At 35.2% G+C, this 18252-nt stretch overlaps 2 protein-coding genes across 4 annotated transcripts; both read right to left on the bottom strand.

The window, feature by feature from the left end:
• Positions 1-2758: 2758 nt before the first annotated feature.
• On the bottom strand, positions 2759-5489 carry LOC101262341 (F-box/LRR-repeat protein At1g67190-like). Of its 2 annotated transcripts, none has more exons than XM_004246493.5 (2): positions 4946-5489; positions 2759-4644 (listed from the first exon to the last, which is right to left on the bottom strand). In XM_004246493.5, exon 2 carries the CDS (start codon positions 4207-4209, stop codon positions 2950-2952), a length of 1260 nt encoding a protein of 419 aa, XP_004246541.1. In that variant the 5' UTR covers positions 4210-4644; positions 4946-5489; the 3' UTR covers positions 2759-2949. The 2 variants fall into 2 exon arrangements, with proteins under 2 accessions (XP_004246541.1, XP_004246542.1); XM_004246494.5 differs by lacking the exon at positions 4946-5489 and adding an exon at positions 4792-4930.
• Positions 5490-6027: 538 nt separating this feature from the next.
• Positions 6028-17740, bottom strand: LOC101263449 (iron-sulfur assembly protein IscA-like 1, mitochondrial). Of its 2 annotated transcripts, XM_069289281.1 has the most exons (5): positions 11056-11720; positions 10821-10950; positions 7907-7962; positions 7043-7160; positions 6028-6327 (listed from the first exon to the last, which is right to left on the bottom strand). In XM_069289281.1, exons 2-5 carry the CDS (start codon positions 10880-10882, stop codon positions 6234-6236), a joined length of 330 nt encoding a protein of 109 aa, XP_069145382.1. In that variant the 5' UTR covers positions 10883-10950; positions 11056-11720; the 3' UTR covers positions 6028-6233. The 2 variants fall into 2 exon arrangements, with proteins under 2 accessions (XP_069145382.1, XP_004246545.1); XM_004246497.3 differs by lacking the exons at positions 7907-7962; positions 10821-10950; positions 11056-11720 and adding an exon at positions 17352-17740.
• Positions 17741-18252: the final 512 nt, after the last annotated feature.

The following is an 18252-nucleotide window of genomic DNA, read 5'->3' as shown; positions in this document are numbered from 1 at the left end:
TTTTTATTGATTCTTTTTCTTTGTCAATGAAGTAGATTTGTGATTTATTATTTTGTGTCTCTATCTCACCAATAAATAACACTAAATATCAAATAATTATTCTGTTTCTCAGATGTATTTTTCAGCTTATTAGTATTCTTTGTATTTATCTCTAAGTCTTTTTGGAATAAATCTATAAAATAACATACATATCAATTATTTTATCGAATATTTACTATTTTTCATTAATATTAGATATCGAATAGTTCTATTCATACATTTAACATTGTTTATACACCACATTGTATAGAAATGTGGCATGTTAAACATCATTAGGAGTAATCGTTAATCAAGAACCAACATCTTTATGTTGTAGTAAAGATATTTATATTAGTACTGATATAAACATCGGATGCGAATAAATTCATATTATTATGATCTTGCAATCAAATCTATTGTAGTAATGAAGACAACCACCTTTTGTTAATTGGGCGACGTCTGAGCTAATTTACTCGCACTTCGACAATTAATTAGTTGTATCTCATCAGTATAGGTATCGGGTAACTTTGTTCACTTAGATTTAGGTGGATGAGAAAAAATTACCTAGTGTCTTTGCCTCGGCTAGAATTTGAACATGCAACCTTATCAATGCCGAACCCAGAATTTTCGTTCAGGGGTTTGGAAAACAAAATTATAAACGCGTAAATAACCCAACAAAATAAAATTTTAAGGAAGTAATAGTATATAATTTATGGCGGACCCTTGAATTTTTTTGAGTTTAAAACCAAAATTAGAGCATGTTTTATAAAATAAAAAACTAAAAAAATGATGAAAAACGGAATTGAAACTAAAAAAAAAACAAAAAAAACTAGAACTAAGAGAGAAAAAAATAAAACATTAACAAAGGGGTTCAAACCCGGAGCTTAATTTTAAGAGGATCTACCGCTGGGTTATCAGTTTCTCTTTGTCATTCAGGGGGTTCAAAATAAATATATCCACGTAACCTCATGTGAGTCCGCCCCTGAACCGTATGGTTCTCAACTTACTTCATTAACCACTAGGCCACACATTTCAGTGCAACAATCACTTTTTTTTTTACACGGAGGGGTCAAAGCTAACTTACTCGAGTAATATCGACTATTCCACCAGATACTTGTTACTTCTGAGCAACACTTGTTCGGGTAACTTTGTAAACCAAAACTTAGATAGATGGGAAAAGATCAATTAATGTTAAGTTTCTCAAAACAACACAAACATTAGTTACCAAGTACGGTTTCACCCAGTCTTTCGAAATCAGTCTTTCTACCTTCATAATGTAGAGATTAATAAAGCCGTGCACACATCACCTTCCCCAGATCCCACTTGTGGACTTACACAGGATATGTTGTTGTCGTTGTAAGTACAGTTTCACCTAGATAGATTCTAAATCCAAAATGCACAAATTTCACATCTCAAAACGCAGTTGAATTATCGCATGTGACTTACTATGCATCCATGTCCTGCATAAAACTTGTGACCTACTAAAGAATAACAGAATAACCCACAAGCGGGTTCAGGAGGGTGATGTATACGTAGCCTTACACCTATCTTGTGAAGGTAAAGAGGTGTTTCTGATAAACTCTCGAGCTCAAGTAAAGCATATCAAAAATCAAACAAGTAAAGCAAATATAATAGCGAAGAAGCCATGTTGAAAAAGAATGTAGAAGAGAACATTAGCAACAACAAAATAATACGACCATTGTAGTTTGTGTAATGTATAACAGATCTATTAAGAACTCAATAAGCAAAAAGGTTTATAACCAAAATCATAAATTTAAAATTCTGGATCCGCCTTTAGTCCACCCAAGTTGCGGAATACTCCATATCCACTTGTGATGTGTTTCAGTAGGAATGCAGAAACATTTAACTACCCATAAGACTCGACAGAAGACAGGGGTTCATAGAGAAGCACATTGGGATTAGCGGTGAAGAAGACTAATAACATAACCAAACGACTCAGTCTCAAACAAATTGAGGTCAGATATATATATATATATATATGAATCATCACTAACCATGCTACGTCATTTAAACTCATCTCATGGTAATGTTAAATAATGAAGAAAACTAAGAGACACATAAATTGCTGATAACATAAGAACTTTAATCGAAGGCAGACATAATCCGAGCAACAAAGAATTTGGTAAGGGAACTTACAACAAACCGATGATTCATGTTCTTTTACTACGTCCTCACTAGCCAGAGCTTATCCTTCTTGAAATAACAATCAAATACAAATGCCTCCTTAAAAAAAAATCGGTACAGCAACATCCTAACAGGAGTCTTATTTGTCGTCCTATACGCCCATAAGGTACCATCCAGAAGTTGAAAAGACAAAATGAAACAAAAAAAGCAAAACACCACCTCTTAACACTGCATTGCAAAAGGTTCCTTCAATGGAAAACCGACTTGGTGGTGTAAATACGTCAAGTAGGATTTTGGGGGTAAAAGAAAGTAAGAGAAACAAACTGAAACGGAAGATGGTCAAATAGGATTCTACATTGTATTTTTCGAATTCATTGCAGTTAAATTATTTTTATGGTAATCTTCTTCTTTACATTGTACATTTCTTACTTTTTTTTCTTCGTTTAACACTTATTTTTTCATTAACGAACCATTTTAATTGACTTTGCAGCTAAAGCTCTCCATACATCTTGGTGCTTATATAGCTACATTTTTTTTACATTTGACAACAATAATAAAGCCGTCCATATCAATGCGCAAACTAGTAACAAGGATAGAACAAATGCAAACGATATGTTTACTAGAATTGAAAGAAAAAGATGAGCCCAAAATTTGATCAAGGACAAAATTTATCATAAAAAACAATGTTGTACCAATATATGAAAAGAGACAATCACCGCTAAAGATCATGTACCTCCTTCCCTTGTCGAGATGAAGAGAAATTTTGAATCAGCAGTTGTTGAAAATCTATTCATATTCGAACTGAACATCTACATGCAAATACTTCCTCATAAGCTTTACAATAAAAGATGTGAAGTTGGCTAACGTATGGCATTCTTCGTGTGTTTTGGTTTCTGAGACGACTCCGTAGATTACCAACTTCCTCAAGTTAGGGCACCTTTCCAGTAGTCCTGCTACCCAATGGGAGAACAGGTCGCCAATGACCATCCATCCAAGCTCCAAGACGGTCACATTTTCCAATTGAAAAGAATCTTGCGATTCATAATGAAGTGCTGTCTCTCTTAGTTCATAGCTCAATGATAGATGACTTAATTGTGGAAAGCAAGTGGAAATCGTCTCAATATCCACAGCCTCATCCTCATCGTCGAACACAACTCCCCATAGCCTCAGTCTTTTCAGCTTCGAAGATTTTGCTATCATGTGATGGAACTTGGACCACATGATTGTGAAATTACTGACATCCACAATCTCGAGATCTTCAGCACTCTCGCCAATATCAAGATGGATGACACTAACATCATCAATCTTAAGGTGACTCAATGAACCTTTGCTAACAAGCTCAAAGACCTCAAGTGTACAATCTTTCAAATGCAGCTTCTCAAGACTATCTGCTTCCAGAATGATTTTATCCAAACTAATGGATTCAACATAGATATCTTTCAACGAGTTACTAGTCAGCTCCATCGTTGCCTGTGGATCAGACATAACAATGTCTATACTAACAAGACTCAAGACCTCAACTTTCGGGCATGCTGTGAGGAAAAGACTCAGATCTAAAGCTGATATACTAACATAACTTAGTGAAAAAGACCTCAAGCAAGGGAACTTTTGGTAACTAGGTTCAACACCCGTGATTGTATTGTGTGCAAGAGCCAACACTTCTAGCCTCTGGCGACCACATTTTTCGAGTATATTAATGTTTGGGGTAGTCCTGACATTGTAATGTAACTGGCGTAACGTTTCTCTGGTATACATTAGCCAAGCTATTACCGGAGCAGCAGAAAACTCGTCGACATCATCCATGAGGATCGAAAGGCAATGCAGTCCATTAGTCTGGAAAATTGTCTGAGTTACGATTATCTCAAGTCTGCTCCTTGTGAGCTCATGATAAACAGGCCAGTCATTTGAGTTAAACATGAGTGTATGAAGATGATTCCTCCAAGCCTCTCGCCACTTCTGACAAGTAGAAGATGCTATCACAACATCTCGAGCAGCTCCAAGACGGGATAAAATGTTCCCAATCACCTCAACAGGAAGGTACTCCATACCCTCAAATACAACAACAAATACAACTAGCGACCCGCTAGAAAACAATGCTATAGTCCAAGCAATACAATTGATCCACTTACATCTCCAAACTACATCACAATATTATCCACGGGATTCTTATCAAGGAAAAGGCCAACATGTAGTGTAAAATATTCATTCATAAGCTAATCAAACCCCAGATTATCAACCAAAAATGTAATATCCAGAGACCCTTTTAACTAAACTAGCAAATGATAAATCTACCAGAGACAACTTATTGATTCCCACTATAAGTCAGCCAAAAACCCAAATCAAGAATCTGGTTTCTGAAATAATATAAGAGCATAACCAAGTTAAAGTTTTGACCTTTGGAACAATATTTGAGAAGCCAAAAATCCCATCTTTTAACTCATCAACTTCCAATCCACAAACCCCAAATCAAGAATCTGGTTCCTGAAAAGACACAGAAGCACAATCAAAATTATAGTTCTGACCTTTAGGGAAATATTTCAGAAACCAAAAATCCCATCTTTAACTCAAAAAAAAATATTCCAATCCTGAAACTCAAAATCAAGAATCAGAAATATGCATAGAGCATACCAAGTTAAAGTTTTGACCTTTAGAACAATAAAAATCTCATCTTTAACTCATCAACTTCTACAATTCAAACAACTAAATCAAGAATCTCAAAAGAACTCATAACATATATATGAGGAAACCAAAAAAACCAATAATAATTAAACAAAAAGCTTACCACATAAATCATATGATTATGATCATGTCCCACAACAAGACATCAAAATCAATCAAACCAAAAAAACAAGAAAAAACACTGAACAGAGAGGGACAACAGAAGGAATCTGATTCGATTTTCTCTGGAAAAAAAAGGGGTCAAGACGGCATTGTGGTTTTGGGGGGTGGGGGTGGGGGTGGGGGTGGGGGGTAGACACAAACACAACAAAAAAACACAGTAAATTGTGTGTTGGTGTGTCCAAAGTGGGTGGCACGTGAGAATCAATGTCACAATGGAACTTTCATTTGCCCAATCACAGGAGATTGTCTCCGTTGAGCGATAAAAACTCTTTCATATGAAACCGATCGACGTAAATCTCAGAACCCAACCACCAGCTATTAGAAATTTTTTGACCAAGTGCATATAGTAACATAGGTTCACATCAATAAATTCTCTAAAATTTATATACTGTATTAAATATAAATTTAATTATTTTTATGTACGAATTTAAAATTGAAACTTTAAATCTTAAATTTATCTCAGTTCAATAATTAGCAACCAAATTATCAAGTTGACGGGATCAGATACCAATAAACATACACCTGAAAGGATAAGGATAGAGAAATATGATTGAAGTTTATTCTCTTTTTGTATTTTATAAAGATGATTTTTCATTGGTTGCTTTTTATTTTATTTTATAGAAAACTTCAATGAATGAGCCACAAGAATACTCTATGAAAAATTGACAGGTTGTGAATTGTTGCAGCACACTCATTATCCTTTTTTTTTTACTTCTACTCTCCTCCTTATAAATATTTTTTGGCATCGAATATCTACGTCAAATTAATATAATTTATCAGTAATTTAACAAAGTGAATATTTATATATTAATAAACATAATTAATCCATAATCGTGTATATATATTCATACACATGACGTGCATTTGTTATTTGAAAATTTGAATGTTGGTGCCATATTGTATCCGTGATTCTACTCTTCCCAGACCTCACTCGTATAATTACAGTGGGGTTGTTGCTGCACTTTACGCTCTAATCTCCTAGAATTTTCACCGGCTTCATTAACCGCTAGGTGACACCTTTGATACAAGATAATTTTACTCTTTCCATTTCTGTAATATCAGTATCAGTAGATTATACAAATGCCAAGACTGGCAATTTTTTACATCTAATAAACACAATACAAAGACATGTATAAGATATAACATTTTAATTCTGGGAATAAATCTTTATTTCATTGTTCGCCTACCTAATGAGTACATTATAAACATCATGTCTCATTAAAATCATCTCACTTTTCAGCACCTTTACTGGCTGTTGTCATGAAAGACTCACCACAACCGCATTGCCCTTTCGAGTTGGGATTAATAAAAATGAACTCAGACCTGCACATAAAATGTAAGAACGCGTCAAGAGTTGCTTGCGGAGGACACCATATGAAACAGGGACAGGTTTGGACAAGTCGAAACATCTTTAAAGAATTTGTCTCAGAGCCCAGCATTATTTTGTTTCTCTTCTGGACCCCCCTGCCCCCAGAAAGGGACATCGGCAGAAACTAACACAGATAGATAGTACAACAACAACAACAACATACCCAGTATAGTCACACAAGTGGGGTCTGGGGAGGGTAGAGTGTATGCAGACCTTATTTCTACTTTGTTAGGTAGAAAGGTTGTTTCCGAAAGACTCTCGGCTCAAAGAAACACATATAGATAGTATGCTTACCAAAAAACTAACATGAACTGACAATCCAATAAACGAGAAGATAAACAAGAAGATGCAAGACTTTTGTCTCCCTCATCCAACAGTAAGTCTTGATACTAAGATTTTCTGGAGTCGATAACTTCATATTTCTCAAAACTAACCTTATAATGGAAAAACTCCCAGAATAATTTGCACATAAACAAACAATAATCAGACTTTCAATGACATCAGAACAGCTAAAGGAGTATGTTACATGGCATTAGGGTTCAAAATATGTAAGATTACTTAAACTAGGTGTCTCCAGTCCTTTTCATCCAAAAGCAAAATGATCCACTTGTACACAAAATTAAAAGGCTTAATACCAACAATATAGAAACGGACAAGTAAATCCCTTACCTCAATTTATCATCTACAAAATCCATCTTGGTACCAATCACGTGCATCAATGCCTTAGGATCAATAAGTATTTTTACTCCCTTCTCTTCAATCAACTCATCAAATTTACCCTTCTCATCTACAATGTTCAAAGGGTTGTGATTAGAAATAAAACCACAACAGAAATCCATAGCATAATCAGTTTGATGATGTATAACATCATTAGCCATAGACAATTAGTCCTGCTGATGGATTATTTTGTGAGCATAATGATATTGAATAGATTCAAAGGAGAAAGTTCATCAAAAATAAAAATAAAAATTGTCCCTCAGGCTTGGTTCAATCGGAAAAAGTTGATGAACTTGCAACTTAAAGTCCGAAGTTCGAGTCTTGCGACAAGTGAACTAAGTAACTGACGATTTGCAATAATATTGTCAATGTCAAACGCAAAAAGAGTATAAAACTGCTAAGATTGTCCATGGCAATAAGCAATTTTAAGTGTGAATGTGTTCTGTTTTTGCATATATTTGAAGTGTGAATGTGTTTTGTTTTATATTTGAAGTGTGAATGTTAGTGAAGGGTGGTGCAAATGGATTAAAAGATGACAAATATAAATGCAATGGTTAACTGTAAACACAAAAAGACAATCCTAAATGCATAGGATGTTAACACCATTCTTAAGTGAAACACCCAGTTAAGATTCCGATTCAAGTTTAACAAAAAAATTATAATTTTCTAATTCTATATTCCTAATTCAAAAATAATAATAATAAATATGTCACTTTGCCAATTATATTGTTTTTTTAAGATTTGTCCACTTGAAAGGACCACAAACTGAAAGAATTGACACCCATATTAAATTTGTCAATGAGCAACAAGACAAACATAGTACTGCCTTGTTGACTGTACAGAACACCACTTGAATGACCGGGGCACCCAACCTGCATTGAACATAGCATTTAGCTATTGCTCATTTGAAGAGATGCTTAGATTGTTGCCCTTCTTGAATAGCTCTGGCACTTAAGGAACTAAATTACATTGGATAGTGTGGTATCTTAAACAAACTATATCACAAAAAGCAAATCAGATAACTCGAAGCAAAAGATCTTGCTACGGAATTTATCCTTGGTCAACTTGTAAAGGGGAAAAACTCAAAACTGCAGGACATGTTTAAGTATATGCACCAAACATAGAGAAACAATTTGCTGGGATTGGATTCCTCCAAATTGAAATAGAAAGACTGCAGAATATTAAAACCAAATGGCGCACATACCAAATGAGTGTAAGATAGATTGAGCAACAAATTTAATCATGTATTCAATAGTTAAAGCACATCTTTATTTCTAAAACATGTCGAGATGTACGACATATCAATCATTAAGAACTAAAATTAAATTTGAAGAAATAAGGTAAAAGGTGAATTATAAAATGGGAGATATCATGTTTCTCGTCTAACAAAAATTGTGAAATCATCAAATGGACATTAATCGGGGGAAACAAGATGATGATTAAAAAAGAAAACAAATCATCCTTTACAAGAGTGCGGTTGCCGATCGTAAACTCCTTGGTGCAATGTGTTCATTTAAAGTCACCAACCTCAGTTTTATCATCTCACAACCATTATATATAGTGAGATCAGTTACATCTTAAAGTAGCATAATAATAAATGTGCGATGAGATGAAAAATTCAAGAAAGATTACTCTACGGGTAGAAGTGGATGCAAGATTTAAAGTTTATGGTTCACATCGTTCTTAAATTTAAAAAAAAAAAAAAATTATTGTAAGTGCCCAAGGGGAATCGAACCCTCACTGAGGCGGGAAATAAAGATTAAGTAAGTTCCATTTCTGCCTCTAGACCATGAGCTTACTTTGTTACCTTAAACAAATAGTTTTTATATATTTAATGGATTTCTCTATATAAATATAGGGTCTATACAAAAGTTACCGGGTTCGGGAACCCGTACCCGATACCCTATCAAGAACAATAGTGATATAATTGAACAGTAAATAATATTACAATTGATACTGATAGTGATATTGATAAGTAAAAGAAGGATCAAATAAGGTGCTCTAAGCTAGAACCATGCTCTTCCACAGAAAAAGAGAGAAATCACTCGACTATTACTTAGTCCTCTACCCTGATTCTCAACCTTTATATTTTTTTTATCTAGGGTCATGTCCTCGGTGAGATAAAGATGTGTTGTGTCATGTCTAATCACTGTACTTGCTCTCTATGTACTTTGTTTTAGTCCGACTCAATTTGAAACCTTTCGACTCTATATTCTATTTTCGGACTCTAGGCTATCGTTCACGTTGTTACATGTCTCGTCAATTAGTACAGTGATAAGAAATAAGACAACACATTTTCTTCACACCGAGGACATGACCCTAGATTAAAAAAAATATAAAGGTCGAGAATCAGGGTAGATGGTTAAGTAAATAGTACAGTGATTTCTCTCTTTTTCTGTGGAAGAGCATGGTTAGAGCTTAGAGCACCTTATTTGATCATTCTTTTACTTATCAATATCACTATTAGTATCAATTGTAATATTATTTATTGTTCAATTATATCACTATTGTTCTTGCTAGGGTATCGGGTACGGTTTTCGAACCCGATAACTTTTGTATAGACACTATTTTTATTATGAGAAATCCATTAAATATATAAAAACTATTTGTTTCTAGTAACAAAGTAAGCTCATGGTCTAGGGGCAAAAATGGAACTTAATCTTTATTTTCCGCCTCAATGAGGGTTCGATTCCCCATAGGCACTTAAAATAAAGTTTTTTTAAAAAATTTAAGATCAATGAGAACCATAAACTTTAAATCTTGGATCCACCTCTACTCGTAGAGTAATCTTTCATGGATTTTGTCATCTCATTGTGCATTTATTATTATGCTACTTTAAGATGTAACCAAACTCACAGAATATAATGGTTGTGAGGTGATAAAAACGAGGTTGGTGACTTCAAATGAAAACATTGCACCAATGAGTTTTCAAGCTACAACTACACTCCAGTTCATCTATCAAACAACTAGAAAGGACCTCTCGACTGAACAAGGTGAGCATGATCTGAGTTTTCTCTTATCAACATTATCACAATCCATATGAAACTAGGGTTTTTAGAATGTAATTAATATTGATGTACTTTTGCTAAGGATGATTTGTTTCCCCTGATTATCAGTTTGATGATTTCACGATGTTTGTTAGACGAGAAATAGGATATCTCCCATTTTGTAATTCACTTTATTACCTTATTTCTCCAAATGTAACTTTAGTTCTTAATGATTGATATCTCGTGCATCTCGACATGTTTTAGAAATAATGATCTCCTTCTTTATTCCTTAAAAACTGAATACATGATCTTGATTAAATTTCTAGCTCAATCTATCTTACACTTATTTAGTATGTGTGTCATAGGGTTTTAATATTGCAGCGTCTTTCTATTTCTATTTGGAGGAATCCAATCCCAGCAAATCGTTTCTTTACTGTTGCTGCATATACTTTTACATGTCCCCCAGTTTTGTGTAAACCCTTTACGGGTTGACCAAGATGAATTCCAGCGTAGCAGGATCTTTTGCTTCGAGTTATTTGATTTGCTTTCTGTGATAAAATTTGTTTAAGATACGACATTATCCAATATAATTTACTTCCTTAAGTGCCAGAGTTATCCAAGGAGGGCAGCATTCTAACCTCTCTTCAAATGAGCAATAACTAAATGCTTCAACATTATCCAACCATTAATCAATGTGAAACTCGTAAAAAATTGTATGTGATACTCATATTCTTTGCACTTACTTTTCTTTTATGATGTCGTTGTTCCATTTTTTCCTCCTATAATTTTTAAAATTTAACTCCATGCTCTGCTTTTTTTTCTATTTTTCTTTTTTTTTGGAGGGAGGGGTGGACAGTGAAAGGCGACAAGGGCCTGCCATAGCTAATAAATTAAAAAAGAACATTTCCCAAGGCCACTGCTTGAAAAAAAAGTACAGAGAAGAAGAGAAGAAGAAGGAAAAAAAAGAGATGAATGTACCTGAGAGAGTCCCAAGTCGCGATGCAGAGGTCTGAGTAGCAGTGAAGGTATCGTCCTCTCAAAGGCTAGAGAGTCGTGATTGGAAGAGGAGAAGAGGAGCCAGGTTTGCAAAAACACCAAAAACCCTAATTTTTGCCTTTCAATTTTTAGATCAAACCCTTTTACAAACAAAAGGGCTACGCAAGCCATGTAAATCTTAAGCTATAGTAATAGACAAATTTCCATCTCTAAATCCTCCATGTTTAAGTGTTTCGCTTCTATGAAATTCGAAGAATAGTTTCAGTGTACTCCACGATGAAGTAAAATTTACTTTAGAAATGTTGCACAGATTCCCATTTCTAAATTCCTTTTGTTTCCATTTCTTCAGCGTTTGTTTTTAATTGCTTTAGTGCTTTTTCGTTGAGAAGGAATTGGCAGAGGTGTTACCTGATAAAATATCATTCAAGTTCTTCAAAGTTGCTTACATCATACCACTAGAATAGCCCATTTGCCAACTTTTTTATCCTCCTCTAAAACAAAAAACCAGATGGCAATATTCTCCATTTGATGATCATCGCAAATTTGAAGCTTGAAGCCTTGAACGAAGTTACACATGAATTAAGTCATTAGTCTTGTAATAATTGAGGAAAGAACAATTTTAGAGGGGTTGAAAAGGGAGCTAGATGAGTTGGCTTTGGCCCAAGAGATTGGTTTGACACAGAACTTGAGGGTCATAATGGTTGTAGAGGGGGACTCCAACAAAAAACATTTCCATAGGGTAGTAACTGCTAATAGGAGAAGGACTTTTATATAGTCGGAAAAGGTAAATGGGTGATGCATGTGGAAAAGGAGGAAGTAGAAAAGGCAATTGTAGATTTTTACAAGCGTTTGTTAGAGGTAGCAGATTGGGGGCCTAAATTGGGGGGTTTAGGGTTCGTCATATTGGCAGGGAGGAGAGTGAATGGCTAGAGAGGGAAATTCAGGAGGAAGAGTTGAAGAGGGCGGTAGAGGGTTGTGCTAGTAACAAAGCTCTGGCACCTGATGCCTCTACGGATTTTTTTGAGCACTGCAGGAAAATGGTTAGATCTGATTTAATAGATACAGTTGTTGACTTCCAGGGAAGTGGTGTATTTGAAAAGAGTTTGAATGCTTCATTAGTTGTCATTACCCCTAAGAGGGAGGAGCATGGTGCATGGAGGACTACAGACCTATTTGTCTAGTGGGAAGCAGATTTAGGAGAACTAGAGATGTCATTATGCCTTTTGGGTGCGGTTTGTGGAGGAACATAATGAAGGGATGGGATGATTTTAGCAAAAGTATCTCATTCAAGGTTGGAATGGAAGGAGAGAATTTCCCGGGACGTAGGTTGGGTAGAGATAACTCACTGAAAGATAATCTTCAGAATTTGTTTAGAATGTCATGTCAAGGAGAATTGAAGGTCCAAGAAATTAGGTGGGCCTATGGTGGAGATAATTTTTGGGATCTAAGATTTGGAAGGAATTTCGACGATTGAGAGGTGACTTAGTTCCCAAGATTTCCGGCCCCTCTACATAGGCAAGTCACTCCGGTGGATAACCCTGAATGCTCTATGGTGGAGTTTGGGTAATAATGGAGTTTTCTCTCTTAAATGTTTCTATGAGAAACATCTGATTATGGAGGACGTGTTTCCATGTGATGCAATATGGGTATCGTATGTGCCAAGGAAGGTGTGATTCTTCTCTTTGCTGGCAGCTAGAGGGTGATATTGACAGCGGGAAATCTTAGAAAACGGAAGGTTGTGTGTGTCAATCGGTATTACATGTACAAGGAGGGCTTGAAGAAGTGGATCATCTTCTCCTACCGTGCTTTTTTACCATGAGGTCATGGTGGGACATATTACGATGGTTTGAAATCTTCTTGGGCAATGCCAAAAACTATGAAAGAATTGATGTTTAGTTGGAGAAGTTGTAGGACATGGAATATGGTTCCTCTTGTGTGGGTTGTTTGGAGGGGGAGAAATAAAAGAGCTTTTGAAGAGGTAGTATAGAGTTTTAAGAGTTGAGGAGTAGCCTCCGTTCACTTATTTTCTTTTGGTGAACCCATAAAGCTCCATGGTGTATAAAAGAATGGGTGAATTTTGTAAAGAATCACGTATTGTAGATTCTTTATTTTTGGGTATACCCCTTGTATACGGCCAGCTCTTTGGCGATGTTTATGACTGAAATACTCAAAACTAAAACATCTCTCTTTTTTCTGTTTCTTCATCATGTAGCTCATTAGTTGATACCCAACAGGCCAACACTAGTATACCGAATGAAGCTTATGCCTCGAAATTCAAATGCATTTAAGCTCAAAAAAAACAAAGCTGTAGGAAGGAGCATATTAGTAGCCTAACTCTGCTCTGCCAATAATAGTTAAGCAGATCAAGATGCTCAAAATTTTCTAATTGAATTGTTAGCATCAAGATGCTTCTTAGCATTTATTTTAGAAAGATTAACCATATTATCAAATAACCAGACAGAGACGCACACAAAAGTTTCAATCTATTATTTTTATAATGATGTGAAAATGCTACATAATGAGTACACTTTCCCTTACTTTACTGCAGATGGACCTACCAGGCCCAAACGGTCATGTAGTTATGACAGAAGAACAACAGTATGAATTTCTCAAACTGTTGGCCAAGGTGATCAGCAAAGATTATGAATTTGGAAGTACATTCCAAGAGGAAAGCTGGAGCATCGTAACTAACCAGATGCAGGGGATGAATCCACACCTTTCAGTTGATCATCTGAAGGCAAAACTAAGAATTTTCATGAGAAAATACTGGTTATTTTCAACTTTGTTGGCCAGACGAGGAGTCCAATGGGATAGAAGGACTAACTCAATGACGTATGCCCGTCCAGGGGTGTGGATATCATATTCCTTGGTAAGTGTGCTTTCTGCTTCATTATTTTTTCTTTTTTTTTTAAACTGGTAACTTTGTCTATATATGTTAGAATCTGAATCTTAGAAGAGTTGTAGTAACTCCATATTTACAAAATACTACCTACATCTATGATCCTATGTCTATAATGTGTCTACAACATCAATAATAGACAGTGATCATTTAAAAGCAACTGATTACACCAAAAACACAATAGCAAGATGCAATTGAACTTAATATGTTGCATATTGTTCTCTATGCTCTCAAAACACCTAGAATTCCTCTCCTTCCATATTGTCCACCAAATGCTTGGTGGGACTATCCTCCACCTGCCTCTATTATTGGCCAAAAACCCAGCTTTTTCCTAGCTTGTTATGGCCTCTGTAATTTTCCCAGGCATGCTCCGTGCTATTCGGCCTATTCCTCTAAGGTTCAAAAACATTCTCCATAGTTGTCTTGTAATTGTACAATATAGAAATAGATGATTTATAGTCTCTGCCTGCTCCCCGCACAAGAAGCACCTGGGGCTTAAAATTATCCCTTTTTTCATTGGGTTCTCTTGGGTAAGCAATGCCTCCTTTGCTAGAGCCACACAAAGCATGCTCACTTTATATGGTATTTTGGTTTTCCAAATGTTCTTCCATGGCCAACTGTTCGGCTGCTGCTTGTGGTTCATTTTCCTATACGCTTTGCTCACTTTGTATGTGCCTTTCTCATTTCCCTTCCACCATAGTTCATCTTCATCTGCTACCAATCCACTGAATGGCTCAACTGATAAAATCTGACATTCTTAGTATTTCTCAATCATTGAATTGCCTTCTAAAATTGAATTTCCATCCCTCAATTGTTCATAATTCCACTATGGCACTCTGTTGCCTGTTGGTATAGTACAAATGAGTAGATATCTGGTAAAAGCCTTTCTAAGTTGCCTTCTCCGTGCCATTCATCTGTCCAGAACCTAGTTTTGGCCCCATGGTTCACCTTGATCTTGAAGAAGCACTTCAGCTCATTCAAGAGATCTCCGATGGATCTCCATACTCCATAAGGAATTAAAATTTCCTTCACCGTTCATTTGTCTTCCTCCTCATACTTAGCTTCTATGACTCTCCCCTACAGTGTATCTTTGTCATTGGAATACTTCCATAGCCATTTCCTTCTGAGTGCTTCACTTTGAGTATTCAAATTCTTTATCCCCAAACTTCTTGTCAATTATCAAAAATCCTCATGTGACCAAGTGGTAGCGTATCCTATCCTTATCTCCTTGCCACAAACTTCTTCCTGATTCTGTCTAGCCTACTAATGATTGTGTACCCCCTAGTGATAAGTACTGTCTTTTCCACCTTGCCAGCTTCTTCTCACATTTTTCAACCACATTATTTCAGATTTCCTTAGACTTTGATTTAGCTCCTAAAGGCATACCCAAGTACACTGTTGGCACTTGGCAGGATCAACCTAACTAAGATAAACATATCAACGTCAACATTCATCAACAATGAAATGCTTCTCAAGGAGTATATATCGTACTTAGAAATTACCGTAAAGGAACTACTGATCACAAACAATTTTTTCAAAACTCAAGGGAAACTAACTTCACATCTGCTATTAACAATTTTCCTTGTTTAACAATAAGGATAGAAAGACTTTTCAGTGTTTCAGTCCACTTCAACTCACCAATTTTATGTGCCAATTTTTTTTTCAGGAGCATCCAAAGGGATACCCATTCCGTTACGAAGGCATTAAGCCAAGGCTTTTTGATGCCATGCGTGACGTCTTTGAAGCGGGAGTTGCAATAGATTGATGAGCAATGTTACACAAGTTTCTTCTGAAGCTGAAAGGTGTTATATAGTCATGTGAAACTGTCTGCCAGAGTTACATCCTTAATCATATTTAGTCTAGTCTAAACACTACTTTTTGTTACTTCACCATCCCGTGAACTTTGGGAAAAATTTTATATATATATATACACACCTTGAGATATGAAATATATTATATTAGGCATCTTAAAATACTAAAGTTGATTGGGTGCAGTGGTTTAAATGGCTCTCCTAGGTGAGGGACTGGGTTCAAATCCCATTTATAGTTTATTTTGTTTCTTTATTTGTTTTTATCTGAGAAGTTAAAAAGTATTGAATAAAAGAAGGGGGATGACTAGTTTTAAACTGCAACTTGATGGCGCAAATTACTATTCAAAACCTTTACTCTCCAAAGCAAACTTTATGTAGAAGACTCATTTAATTCATATTTATACATTAGTACCTTAGCTTTTTATGTTTAATAAAGTTAATCAGTATTGGGTGACATACTTTAACTAACGTGCATTAGTCTTTGGTGGTGTACCCGTCGTCTTCAAATACTGGATTCGCCTTTGACTGCAGAGATTACATCATTTTTCTTTTGATTATAAATAAATGAACAAATTACAGCATTCAAATGTGTGGCCTATAAGTCAATTAAGTAGGCAAGATCAAGTTAACATGTGTTAGTGGGAGGTAGCAAGTACCCAAACACCACATTATTTAATAAAGGGCCAAATGTATGACTCCCTCCGTCCCAACTTAAGAGTCTTTAGTTTGACTAGTCACGAAGTCTAGGAAATAAAGGGAGACTTTTGAATCTTGTGGTTTTAAACTAAAGAAGTGTGTAGTTTCTTAAATCTTATGATCTTAAGCTTGCCGTGTAGAATGCTAAAATTGGAATAACTTACTAAATATAGAAGAAGAAAAAAAGGCACTCTTTTCGAGACATACCAAAAAGAAAAGTAAGACACTTAAATTGGGATGAGGGAGCATTGCTAGTCTTTTGACACGCTTTGATGGTATATCCGCCTAGCAGTAGGACAACATCAACCAAATTTGACAATTTGGTTCCAAAAGACTACCACATAAGTTGAACATATATTTGCTTAATCCACTGCTTCCGAATCAAACCAGGTAATACATTTGCCAGCAGTTATGTATTCTAAGCCTATTGACTCTAAATGCTGGATTCACCTCGATTTCTTAAGCTCAATGCTGCTGTATATGATGGATATAGAAACTACGCTGGATTGTAACTTTTAAATATAACAAGCAATCAATTTGATGCTGACTTTATATACAAATTACCTTATCAACGAAAAAAAATGCTCAATTCGCCTCGGGTAACCTACACCAAAGGTCCAACATATCTAACAAATTTTGGCCCAAAAAGAAGTGCAATACGGAAGTTAACTTGTCGTGTTTCGCTTCTCAAGAATCAAATTGTATGGACTTTGACCTAACTTTCTAAGGTACATATTTCCATCATACTAATATCATAAAAGAAAAACTGTGACTACAGAATTGATCGAATTCGATTAGTTCTATTGAATAGGAAAATTAATCTATACAAATATGAAAAATGAGTTAATAGTATTACAGAATATGATATTTACCGGCGTAATTGAGCGTGTAGGATAAGCCGTTGCATCCACGAGCTTTAACGCCGAGCTTAAGAAAAGGACGCTGCCGTTGCTGAAGGAGATTGCTAATTCGAGCAGCGGCGGCGTCTGTAATAGTTATTGCTTGCCGCCGGACTGAATTTCCGATTCTCTCCGCCGCCTTTGCTAGCACCGGAGACACCATCGATCCGTTTTGGAGGTTCTTCACTAACGCAAATGGATCCTGTTATTCCTCTTTTGAAAGATGGGGGCTGTAAATATAATTACCTGAAATTTCTAGGGGTGTTTACGCAAAAAAAATAAGAATTATAAACGATGTTAATATAAAAAAATAAAAAATATTTTACATAAACGAAACCTACAAAGAAGGTAGTTTGGATGGTAAGTAGTAAACACCTAATTTCGACCTTCAATTATAAGATTGTGTGTTTGAGTCATCAAGTGAGCAAAATAATGAAAATTTTATGAGATTTAAGAAAATATGAAAAAGTAAATTATATTATTAGTGTACTTTTTCTCATATATAAAAATATGAAATTCATACTTAAATCATATGACAAGATAAGGAAAAATTTAATACTTGAATATTTAAATCGACAAGTGAATCTTGTTTAAACTTTAAAAGTCATAGTTATGTAGATCAATTTACTTATGTTCATTCATTAAAAAAAAGTGTTAGTAATTTATATTTCTTTATATATATAACCATAAAAAATCGTATAGATTTAATTAAAAATTTTATCTTAGTATCTTTAATTTTTTTTATATGTAATGGCAGTCCTCTGAATAAAGTATATTATAGTCCACAATAATCATAGGATAACTTTGGTATAAAATAAGTTGTTGAACACTAGGAAGTCCGTCAACTCTGATCGTCGAACGATCAGACATTTTA

This window comes from Solanum lycopersicum, chromosome 9 (assembly GCF_036512215.1).
Source record: "Solanum lycopersicum chromosome 9, SLM_r2.1".
NCBI classification, from domain to species: Eukaryota; Viridiplantae; Streptophyta; class Magnoliopsida; order Solanales; family Solanaceae; genus Solanum; species Solanum lycopersicum.
The sequence above is the reverse complement of the archived record's forward strand: the minus strand, read 5'-3'. Positions and strand labels throughout refer to the sequence as shown.

Bases quoted from the DNA above. Each gene is read 5' to 3' on its own strand.
- LOC101262341 (XM_004246493.5), bottom strand. From the start codon at position 4,209: ATGGAGTACCTTCCTGTTGAGGTGATTGGGAACATTTTATCCCGTCTT.
- LOC101263449 (XM_004246497.3), bottom strand. From the start codon at position 17,541: ATGGTGTCTCCGGTGCTAGCAAAGGCGGCGGAGAGAATCGGAAATTCA. The intron at 7,161-17,351 runs GTAAATATCATA...TGAACATTGTAG, and splicing joins CTACACGCTCAATTACGCCG to ATGAGAAGGGTAAATTTGAT. The intron at 6,328-7,042 runs GTAAGGGATTTA...TTTTATGTGCAG, and splicing joins TTTGTAGATGATAAATTGAG to GTCTGAGTTCATTTTTATTA.